This window comes from Eulemur rufifrons, chromosome 8, assembly GCF_041146395.1.
Source record: "Eulemur rufifrons isolate Redbay chromosome 8, OSU_ERuf_1, whole genome shotgun sequence".
NCBI lineage: Eukaryota > Metazoa > Chordata > Mammalia > Primates > Lemuridae > Eulemur > Eulemur rufifrons.
Genome location: NC_090990.1, coordinates 57,417,896 through 57,430,441, shown reverse-complemented (window position 1 = coordinate 57,430,441; position 12,546 = coordinate 57,417,896). Strand labels below are relative to the sequence as shown.

The window sequence follows — 12,546 nt, the reverse complement described above, 5'->3', positions numbered from 1 at the left end:
CACCCTTGATGTTACCTTTCATTTCAACAGCTCTCTTGGCTCCACTTGCTCTGAGCGGTTTTCATTTCCTGCCAGCACAGTGGCACAATTTGCTGGCATTTTCTTTGGGATGCTTTTCATCAAGAGCCTAATGAGTGCCTGGGTTCTGGCTGATGATAAGCATGAAGCTGCCAGGGAAATGCCAAGAGGCCCCCTCAGCTCTGGAAGGCATCTCTGCCTGATTTCCCACCTCCTGCTAAATGTGGGCTAAGGCACCCACGTACGGGAAATTCTCCACTACTAGAACTGCTCTGACAAGCCACTAAAGTGTATGCAAAGAAACCTGAAAACCCCCGAAGGCCCGGCTTCCAGACACTTGGCCACAAGGAGTTAAGCAGAAAAATACCTTAATGGAGCTCACTAAATGGACTTGTTAAGCCAAATTCCTGATAATGGATACACCTAGATAACCCACACACACTAATGGAACACACCCAGAGATAATCAAATTTCCACTAATTAAATAAAATGTTTTCCTATATCTAAGAATTTACTATCTACATCTAAGTACTTTACTAAAACAGGAGGTTGCTTTGTTATTAGCCTAATGCAGTTATAATAATGATTTGCACTTTCAGAGTATTATTCATTGGAGAACCTGACCGTTTTGGGAAATGTGATTTTCCTGCCAGCTTGAAATCTTTCGTTTCTTGTTCCCCATTCTTCCAGTCCTGTATATATTCTCCAAATTCCACACTTTCCCTTTAATTTGTCTACTTGTTCTCCTTTACTCCTTACATTTGATGTGATTCCCTCCCCCTTCCCAAAACTCTTTGCTTTCAACCTTCTGAATAGTTATTTTTTTTAAAACAGATTTTTGTTTAAGATGACAAGTCACCCAAAAGGCTGTTACAAAGACGGTTTAACATTTGCATCATGGTCATGTACCGAACAGAGGCTTCATAATTATTTAAGAAGTATAATTTTTTAATTTTCCTATAAGGTTCTCCCTCCATGCCCCCACCAGTTCAACTTAGAAACAATGAATGCTGATATCAATCCCTGGCTATATGAGAATTATTTTAAAAACTAGATCTGGAGATTAATGGTAAGTAACTCCAGTACTAAGATCTCCCTGACTTGGTGACTCTGAGGCCCTTTAGGTTCAAGGATAAGTAGAGAACATGGAGATCTGGTTTCGACTACAGAAGCCAAGGAATTCTTAATGACCTCATGTGTCCCACATGTCCAGGTCATCACAAGAGCAGCCTGGGTCTTGCTTTACACCCAATTCAAAGAATAAAACTTGCAAAGTAATGAGATGTATATGAGACTTTGCCCAATATTTTAATATCTCCTCTTCCCTTCATGTTAAAAACTCACTTTCCAGCCATTGAAAAGTGGGATCAGAAGATGCTTTTGATGGTTGCCCTTCTGTAGCTCATCTTCCTCCTGACAGTCCTCATCCATATACTGTCAATTTAGATCAGAGGCAACAAAAATTTCTGACTTGCTCTATCTTCTCTGGTCTTAAATCTGAAAGATGTCTTAATTTTATATAACAGGGTGGGAACTCACATCCCCTTTGACCCATTATTCTTGTCCCTTAATCACCAAGTTTAAACAAGAATGTCACTAGTCCTTCACCTTGAAATAAGAATTCACAAGCATGAATGCTTTTGCCAAGCGAATACCATATGCAAGCTAAATTATTTAGCTATCCTCCTTCTTTTTTTCTTTTTTTCCCATTTTGCTTTCTTTTTTCCTTTCCTTTCCTTTTTCAAATATTTATTGTGTACCTATGAAGGGCTAGCTCCAATAACATCTTCCCAGAGGGGCCTTCCATTATTACTCAGTTTTATATAATATCCTTGAACTTTTTCCTCACTACTGCATTTCCTTTTGATTTTATTCATAGCACTTATTGTTATCCTATATTTTCTATTTTTTTTTGTTTGTTTATTTGTTTGTGGCCTGTCTCTTCCACCTAGAAATGTAAACTTCCTAAGAGCAGGGAGATATTGTCTGTCTTACTCACTGTTTTCCCTCTGTCCCTAGTACAAAATTTATCACATAGTAGGTTGGCAATAAATTTTTGTTGAATGAATGAATGGTATTAGGTATGAGAGATACAGTGTTGAAATAGAAATGTTCTTTACTCTTGTAATGAATGCTGTCTAGTGGAAAAGAAAAAAAAATAATTATATTCAAATTTTATTTAGCCAAACTCAAGGAAGGAAAGGTAGAGGATGTGAACATGCTTAATGGTGATATCTTACAACAGTCTGGAGGAGCCAGGAAAGAGTTCTTTGAGGAACTGTGTTTTAAGTTGAGCTTGAAAAATGACAATGAGTTGATTAAACAAAAAGGAAGGAGAAAAGCATTCCAGCCAGAGGCAAAATTTTTGCAGTATCCATGCATAGAAAGAGGAGCTATAGAGCATTCTTTAAAATCTTCTGCCCATTTATTGAATATTAAGATTGTGCAGTTAATAAGAAACCTATGATATTTATAGAAATAGCTACAGAGATAACAACAGAACAGCGGTAATTAGCATTCTTGAGAACATTAACTCACCAGATACCATTTAGTGGGCCATGGAATAGAATGCTCTGTCTAAAATATCTCCCACCTCTTTCTCTATTTCATTTCAAAAAGCATGTATTGAGAATTTATTAGGAGTCATCCATTGAATTCAAGTTTTTGGAAGACAATGATTAATAGCTCAAATGCTTGTTCTCAATAAGTTTACAATTTGGTAGGGTAGAGAGTTTGAGTATGAAGTGGTAAAAACACAGAGATAGAGATGTGCATGTAATACAATAAAACATAAAGAAAAGATGTGTATGCCAGGCTGTGTGGTCTGGGAAGACTTTCTGGAAGAAAGGATCCATAAACCGAGTCTTTAAGCTGAAGTCAGAATCAGAAATTTAAAGAGTGGAGTGAGGTGAAGAGGACAGAAAGGACATAGAGGTGGAGAGAACTGCATGAGAAAAAGTCGTAGAAACATAGAATAATATGATATGTGTAGGGATGAATGAGCAGTTTTATATTACTATCATGTGACTCGACACTGCCTCACAGAGTTATTGTGTGGCTTTGACGAGTTAATATACATGAAACGTTTAGAACATGCATGGCAGAGAGTGAACACTGAATGAATGTTGATGGTCTAGTGAAGGTGACGATGGTTGTGGCATGTAGGATTGCCCACATGACAGGAGTGGCTGGACCTGAGGTTCAAGAGGTAGGAAGTGCACAGGGCAGGGAAGTCTTTGTATGCTATGATAATAAGCTGGACTTTTCTTATAGGTGATAGTTGTGTCAGAGGAGAGTTTTAAGCTGTGGAAAAATATAGCCTTATTTGCACCTTAAATCCATCATCTGTCAGTCTACAGTCGGGAAGTAGATTTTTAAAAAAGCTGAAGAGAAAAAAAGTTATGAGGCTATTAAGGTGGATCAGGAGAAAGATGACAAGGATCTGAAGTTAAATAATGATAGTAAAAATAAACAGGAAAGGATGGATTCAAAATGCACTTATTAAGTAAAATGAAGGAGACTTTTTTATTGAGTGGATATGGGTTGGGGGGAAGTTGAGGAAGAAAAAGTAGTCAAATGTCATTCGAGATTTTTGATTTAGGTGACAAAGTGAATAGTAGTGTCATTAAATGATAGAGTGAGTAAGGGATACACAGTAGGAAGAACAGACTGATCAGGACCAAAAAGATGTTAAGTTCAATTTTGGACTTAATGAGTTTTACATGTTCCTCAGATATCCAAGTAAATAAATCTAGTAGTCAGTTGTTGTGGTGCTTTGAAAACATGATTAAAGAGTCTTTTACCTTCCTTTTCAACTGTGGGGGAAAACTCTACTGTAGGAAACAGGCTTGCATATTTGTGCTACAGTTTTAAAATATTGTTTTATATATTTGCATGCAACTATGCATATTAGAATAATGGTTTTGAATTGCTTTCATAATATTTTGATTAGTTATTTTTAAAATCTCCTTGATTTTTCTTCAGTCATGAGATTGAAAAATTAATGGTATAACTTGAGCCATAAATAAGATATGTCAATATAACAAAATAACGCATGCTTTTGTATATGCTAGCTTTGTCCAGTGGTGTTTGGCAGGAATATAAACTCTTCATTAGGGTTTATAGAGGATGCCCATAATCTGAATATATCATGATTTCTTACTGTACACTAAAGCACGTTGTAAATTAGAAAAGATCATGGGATTTAAGAGTCCTGTAGATTCTGCTGAATTTCCTCTCTGCACTTACCAATAACAGCTACCACCGTTTTTATTGAGAATCTATTATGTGCCAAGCATTAATGTCTTATCCTTAATTCTCGTCAGAATTCTTAAAGTGTTTATTAATTTCTTTACTTTAAATTTAAGCATAAAATGTTAGAGAGGTTAAATAACTTTCTGAAGTTCATTAAGTTAATAAGGATGGAATTTCGGCTTAGATCTGATTTTATAGTGTGTTGGTAAGAGCTTGAACTCTGCAATAAGATAGCCCTGTGTTTGGTACCAGCTCTCTACTTAACAGCTGTGCAGGTTGGGCAAGTATGACTTAATGGCTCTAAGTCTCAAACTCCTTATTTACAAAACAAGGACAATACCAATCTAAAGGGATTTTTTTGATAATTAAATTATGTATATACACATATACATGTATATATGCATATGTGGTAGGTGCTTGATGAATGTAAGCTCTCTTCTACTAACCATTTTAACTATGTGGATTCTTGCATAGTTATTATATTTCAAAAATATTTTTCTGTATTATCTCCCTAAACAAAAAAGTTCTTCCCATTCTAATAATAGTTGGAGTTATTTTACTTATTTTTAAAAGAGAGTATCTAAACATGTAGAAATGTGGCCAGTATACCAAAAAGAATCACATATGGATTTTGAAATATCATCTAAATCTTTTGTTTAACCCTTCCTCAACCCCACCTACAATCCACTCTACACACTAAACCAGGTTTACTAAACTAAGTAACTAAACTCCAAATAGGTAAGAATTCAATGCAGAAGAAGCCTGAAAGCTTATAATCCATTGGTGAAAATTTATGAAATAATTTAATGAATCCACCTCTTCTTACTTCTACTCCTCACCCACCCTCATCTCTTAGTTTCTACTGGCTAAAAACTGTAGAAACTCACAAATGTAAGACTTCATTACTTTTAGAGAATACACCATAGTACATTTACTATAAATAATTCACACCATACTACACTTGTCAAAAGGAATGAACAAAGTATATATCATGGTACAGGATCCTTGATTTTTATTGTTTTTGCTCACTTACTTACTAATTCTCCAACTCCAGCTTCCTGTCACTGTGAATTAGAGTGCGTCTGCTGTATACAAATATTGTATTCTGGGTAATTAGATATTGGGATAGAAGCCTTTGTAAATTACTTTAACTGGCATCAGTACTGAAGCAAACAAGAAGTTTTTAGTTCTGTTTCTAGTTTTGGTTATTTTCTGACCCTAAACAGCCTGACATAAAGGAGTGCTTTTCTTTGTCAAAGGCAGCCTTTTCAAATCTAACTGCCAGACACACTATTGAGCTATGTGTTCAATTCTAATTGGCTGAGATCTTTTCAATTCAGCAGTTTCATCTTTAATGCAATGGACGTAAGATTATGTGCAGGTCTTTTCAATGGGTTTTCCATTCTGGTGATTAGGGCAGAGGATTTGAACATAAGCAGGCTGCTGGCTATTTTTTCTGGCCAATTTAAATTGATTCATACAAGTCCTTTGTACCACAGGGAAAGGGCAGAACAAATCCAAATGAGTGAGACAGCTATCGCTACACTTTCAGATGGAACAGTAGAAAAGAAGAGGGGGCTGAGACTTGGGGAGGAGAAACACTCTAAATACTGTAAAATTGGAGCTCTAAGCAGTCTGGTAGAAAAATATTGAAACTTAAGGCTTCTGTGTAGAATCAAGGTCACCAGGAAAACTATTTCCAAGATTGATTTTGACCTCTTTAGGTTCAAAGGGTCATGCAAATAGCAAGTATTCTGCATATCTGGTGCCACCAGGAGCCAAGGTGCGTAAACTCTTTTTCTGAAAGTATTCCAAAAGAGAGTAGATAACTCTTCCAGCACTCCAACACACCCCTCAATGTGCCATATCATAATAGCAGAAAGAAGGTCAACTAAAATTTAGTTTGAGTCAGGTGTAAGATTTGGCTGAGGACCATTCAAACATAGGTGCTGTTGAGAGACTCCACAGTTTTCTGTTAAGAGGCTAAACTAGGATGAGCTATTCAAGTTGGGCAGATAGACTCCTATTCAAATAGGCAGATCCTGGTTGTGAAGCTCACTTCCAGTTTCTCTCTCTCAGGATAGGATAGGGTACATGATAAATCATGGTGGGGCCATTCTTACATTATTTCTTCTATAAAGAGGGAACTCCAAGTGGAGTTTTAGTGCTTCCTCAACTTCATCTCCAAATTGCTCAGGAAAACCCTTAGTATGCCACATCAATTAATTTGGTGACTCCCTCTTCAGAGGAAAAAGGAAAGCGATTCTTTATCACAAGGCCACTTTGGTACTCTCTGAACACATGAAAACGATGCAACATTTCTCTAGCAAGAGAAAATAGCAACAATTTCATTTTGTTGTTTGACTTGCTTTGCCCCAGAACATATGCAAAACATCCATCTGTCTCCTGGGTACTAACATTCAATTTGTTAAAATTCATAGTAATAATGGAATGCAACACTGATGCTTGGCACATTAGTTTGAACAAATAAGGCTGACAAATACGGCATATGTTGCAGAGGCCAGTGGGCAATTCCTTTAAGCTGAAAGATCCTTTTTGTCATTTGGTAGGATATCTTAGGAGCTTACATGATGATACATTGTTTCATAAAAGTGTGGAATTCCACAAAAAATAAAGGTAAAGCTAGTTTTCAACTATCACTCTCAATCAACGAAAAACAAACAAAGCCAACCCCTGTGAAGAGATAGCTGTAGCGGCAATTTCTCAGTTGCCTTCTGGAAGACTAATACTTTGTAAACAGTCTCACTCTGAAACATTTTTCTTAAGAGACACTGTCTGAAAATCATTTGAATAAATGCAATGTGTTGAGCAGATAGAATTTAGAATGGCCTCCCTGAGACTTCAGAATATTTAAGATTTCCCAACTGATACTCAAATATAGAGCTGCCTACATCTTCTAAAATACAAAATAGAGGAACTTTATGCCAAACAGAAATGCAATTGTATATTCAATTAAAAACATGCACTTGTGTATGTGAATGTTCATGGCACAGTATTCTTAATATCCCCAAGTTGAAAATTATCCCAATGCTCGTGAACAAAAGAATTAATAAATAAATTGTGATACAGTCACATAACATCATACAACAGCAAGAATGAAGGATCTGCAACTGCCTACAATGATACGGATGGATCTCATAAGTTGTTGGCCAAGAAAAGCCAGACACAAAGAAGTACATACCATAATACTTCATTTATATAAAGTACTGAAAGAGGCAAAACCAACTATGCTACAAGAAGGCAGTAATATAATACTCTCCTTGGGGGAGTGACTTGAAGAGAGTGGAAATGGGATTTGTAAGGTGCTAGTCATGTTCGTTTTCCTCATCTGGGTGCTGGATGAGTTCTGTTTGTGAAAATTCATTGAGCTGTACATTTATAACATGTGCAAAGGTGTATGTATACAATACTCAAAAAGTAAAAACGATAGCAGGCCTACATCTAACTCGTTATCTAATATTCCATGTCTATTCACTTTTTCCAGCAAATTGGTTTCCCTGATGATCACCTAAGTGCACATTTGGGAATAACACCAATTGGGTATCAGAGGTGGGGGCCGGGTGGAGGGGATGGGTGCATACCTATGTGATGAGTGCGATGTGCACTGTCTAGGGAATGGACACGCTTGAAGCTCAGACTCGGAGGGATGGGGGGGCATGGGCAATATATATAACCTGAACTTTTGTACCCCCATAATAAGCTGAAATAAAAAAAAAGTAACTCCTATATCATTTTTTCACTAGTAGTCTTCAGAGTTATACGTTTTTCCTTCTCTTTATCTATTTGCTTACTATGTGCCTACAACAGCTCTTTATTTCCATTCACCAAACTCCATCTCTCTTTTCATTGATGGACTCTTATTTCCCACTTTAGGCAGAGAATTTTTATAAATAAATCAGCTTGGTAGGCTGAGAAATCTTATAGCTTAATAATTGCCTTTTTCAGGATGATCTTTTAGGATTCTAGCATTCAAAAAGATAAATATATTTCTTTACATACTTAAACATTTTAAAAAGACAATGCAGTCATCAAAAGTTAAAATGACAAAATGTTACTTTAAAGTCTGGTATATTTTACAGTATTCAGTTATAACTCTATAATTTCAATGACAATATATGCTGTTACATATCACCTAAAATACCAATTATTTGTTATTCATGTCAGCCAGTCTTCTAAGCAATTTGCACATATTATCTCATTTAATCTTTACAACCTTGTGAAGTAGAAGTTTTTGTTATCCTTATTTTTCAGATGAGAACAGTGGAGCTCAGTAAGGTTAAATAACTTGCACAAGGTCAAAGAACATGGCTGATTTAAACCCAGGTGTTCTCACACCAGAGTCTAAGCTCTCACTGCTTTGAACTTAAGTAAGTTTATTCTTAAGCACTAATCATTGACTCCCTCACATTTTTCTAGCACAGGTGTTGTCATCAGGGTTAGATCTCACAAATGTTCCTTTTTTTCCTTTGTTCTTAATCCCCTTTTTAAAAATTCAAAAACTCATCAAAACAGCCCTATTTAAGAGATAATGACTAGCTCTAAGTCTACATTAGTATCATTACATATCAAAATTTTGTTTCTCCAGTACTTAGAAATGTGACCATTCCTTTTTAAAGTTCAAATACTGAGAATGCCTTCAGCTCATCTGCAGCCCAGGAGTTGCTTTCTGTAATGATGGTCTACTGGACTCTTTGATCCAAGGCCCCAGAGACTCAAATAAAATCTACAGAAGAAATGAGAGTGTACAAGTCATACAAGCAAAGAAATTACTGATGCACTGATATAATCTATGCACCCAGCATCACTATAGAGATGCATGATTAAAAACACACCTTTTTCATAAGCCCACATCAAACATGTCTGCTCATCTTTTTCACCACTAGACCTGCTGGGATCACAAGCTACTAGATTCATATCAGCTCCATTATCCAGTAAGAACTGAACCAGGCGAATGTGACCATGGTAGCAAGCAGAGTGTAATCCTGTAATAGAAAAGAATTGAAAGAATGAAAGAAGAATAAAAGAAAACTGCAGCCCAATTTTCAAAATATATTTATCACCACATAATACCATTGTTTCCAGGGATATGAAGTAACAATTGATTTCTTTGATGAATAATTAATTTTATTATTGAGCAAAGAAGACAATACTTTAAGCAAAAGAAGTATTTTATTCTACTCAATCTTCTATATAAACTGTCTTTTGCTTAGTACAATTTCTAGTATTTGTACATCTATTGTAATTACCAAGAAAAAAAATATTAGCATCTTTACACAAGCAAAAGAACAAAGACCCCAAGCAAGTATTTTTCTTGACCACCAAACTAAGGGTAGGGTGGTGTGGGCAGTCTGTCCTTGGAGTAGGCTATAAGTGGGTGCATTGCCTGTAGATAATTTAGCATAATAATGAAATTGGCCAAAAGTCAGTCTACTTTTTATTAAATATTATCATGTCACCATCAATTCTAAATGATGCCAGATGATAAAATACCTCTCCCCATTGAGATTGACCACTCCCAATGTCCCCTTATCCCTTGGCACACCACTATGCTTGAGCATTGATAAACATCTGGAACTAGCAATGTTCTCACCACAGTCTTACCTGTGTGCCCGTCCCTTCCTTGGTGGTTGATGTTTATGACGTTCTGATCAAGAAGAAATTTAACTAGGTCAATGTTCTTTCCATAGGTACATGCACTGGAAAAACACAAAATAAGGAAAATAGAAGACCCTTGTTATAGGCTAAATTGTGCCCCACCCCCCAAATTCATATGTTGAAGCCCTAACCCCCATAACTTCACAATGTGACTGTATTTAGAGATAGTGTCTTTAAAGAGATAATTAAGTTAAAATACGAGCATTAAGGTGGGCTCTAATCCAATATGACTGTTCCCTTATAAGAAGAGGGGATTAGGACACAGGACACAGAGAGAGGGACAACCATGTAAAGACACAGCTAGGTGGCCATCTTCAAGCCAAAGAGAGACCTCAGAATAAACCAAACCTTGATCTTGGTCTTCTAATACCCAGAACTGTGAGATGATAAATTTCTGTTAAGTCACCCAATCTGTGATACTTTGTTTATGGCAGCCCTAGCAAATGAACACAATGCTAATTAAGCCAGGTTATTCTAGCTGCTCATGTGTATATAAAAGTGCCAAAGAAACAAAGAAGGAAGAAGGAAGAAAAGAGAAGGAGGTAATAAAATCCAAGCAAGCACTGTATATCAAGGGTGAATAAAAATGTGTACATACAGTGAAAAAACCCTGAAGATTCTCACATCTGGACCTTCAAGAAAGGAGATGTAAAATCTCTAGTGTTTTCTTGTCAAGTATTTTCTACAATTTTGATTTTAGTTCTTTACCATAAAAAGAGGAAAGATATCGTATTGTAAGAGCTCCACGCAGTTTAGCTGTAGGACCTGAGACTGATTCTGCAGAACAATTGAATGAGGAATCCAGGAGGCTACTGGATTTTTAGTCAAATCCAAAGTGCAGTCTGAAATTATTCCCTGGAAAAACCATCCACTGTCTCTCCAGAGACTTCCTTGACCAGAAATAACATCTCAAGGCTGTCATTTTACTGAGGGAGCATTTGGTGTACACTCAAAATCCAGAGCTCTGCTACACACTAGCCAGAGGACCTTAGACAAGTTATTTGGCCTCTTTGAGTTTAGTTTTACTATTCTATAAAATAATGATAGATGATATCTTCTCTATTTGTCAAATTGTTGCTGAAATTTCAAGTGAATTAATGCTTATAGAATCATGTTACAAGCTGTAGAGGACTGTTCATTATCAGCTCTTTCCAGTTATGAGAAAGTTTTTGTGGAAAAATTAACATATTCCAGGAACCAAAGAAAATAAGATTTTTATAGATAAATTTTACAACTAGATTTGATGAAGTGCTTAATTGAAATTCTGATTTCTACTGTTTATTAGTAAAGCTAAGATGCCTAGAGAAAAAAATTTTATATAAGATAAATCATGCCTAGTAATTACTACTAGATTTAATTTTTTGACTGATAATTCTCATCAATTTTCTCTTCCTGTAGTTTCATAATAAATGCCTCTACTTTTGCCATCACTTGAGCACGAGCAATACTCTACTTCCAAACTCCAGAGAGCTACAAGGTATGTACTGGGAGACAGGAAGGAGCTAGCACTGGGCAAAGCCCCATCCAGATCATCCCTAAGGGAACGGCACAGCAACTTGGCTCTAGAAGAAAGAGGAAATTTACTGGATATTACTATCATTTTCTCTTCCTGGGATGGCCTTGCCCAAGTCATTTTTCTTTAATCAAATACCATTCATTCTTCTTCCAGCTGAACCATTACTCCCTCTATGAAGCATTCTCATGAGCCAAAGGCAGAATTCATTGCTGTCTCCTTTGGTTCCTTGTCATTTCAATTTTATGGCTCTTATCATATTATGTTACAGTAATGAATACACCTCTGTTTACCTTGTTACTCTACACAGAGCTCCTTTAAGGAGGGAAAGGATCCTGTCATCTTAATGTCCCTACCAGCACCAACACAAGACAGGCCTTTAATAAGTCTTTTCTTGAATAATTGAGTGAGTAAAAAGCTACCATCTCAGTATATTATATCACCATTAATTATTTGCATTATAGATAGGACCCACACAGTACACACTTATTCCATTGTCTGAATTGATTCATTGTTTATTTTCAAAGCAACTACTATAGAAAATAATGAGTTTGGAATATATACATATGTGTACATATATGTATGCATTTATATATACACCGTTTATGTCATATTAATATATGTCTGCAAATATATACATGTGTATGTATGTGTGTATATACATATGAAAACAATAACAGAAATGCATTGAGTGCTTACTATGCAAAGCATTGTGATTTGTACATACAAAAGTTTGTATTCAGAGCGAATTCCTCATGTAAAAGGAGTTTCTTTTATAAATATGTGCTTAAAATGAATGGAACAAAAATATTAATCTGTTATTCCTAGTAGCCACAGGCTTACACAAAATATTATAAAACAATTGAGTATATACTTTTAACTCATTTTATAAAATTTCTCATCTAGACAATCTTCTGGAGGTGACAGTCACCTTCTGATTACAGTTGGTTCCAATTTTAGTGCACAAAGTAGCAAAATGATTTGAAAACTAGCCTGAGGTGTCAGCCTTAACAGGCATGACCTAATGAAGAAAGAGAATATCGGCAACCAGTACATATCAGTTCTGTCAATTGCCCCTTCAGGGA

General features: G+C 36.0%; 1 protein-coding gene across 1 annotated transcript in view; it reads right to left on the bottom strand.

Moving 5' to 3' along the window:
- TNNI3K (TNNI3 interacting kinase) overlaps window positions 1-12,546 on the bottom strand; it is a 284,808-nt gene that overhangs the window by 156,343 nt on the left and 115,919 nt on the right. The window contains exons 10-11 of the mRNA XM_069478078.1: window positions 9,895-9,989; window positions 9,126-9,275 (exon numbers count right to left, since the gene is read on the bottom strand). Coding sequence (XP_069334179.1) covers window positions 9,126-9,275; window positions 9,895-9,989 — 245 coding nt within the window. The remainder of the gene's footprint in view (window positions 1-9,125; window positions 9,276-9,894; window positions 9,990-12,546) is intronic.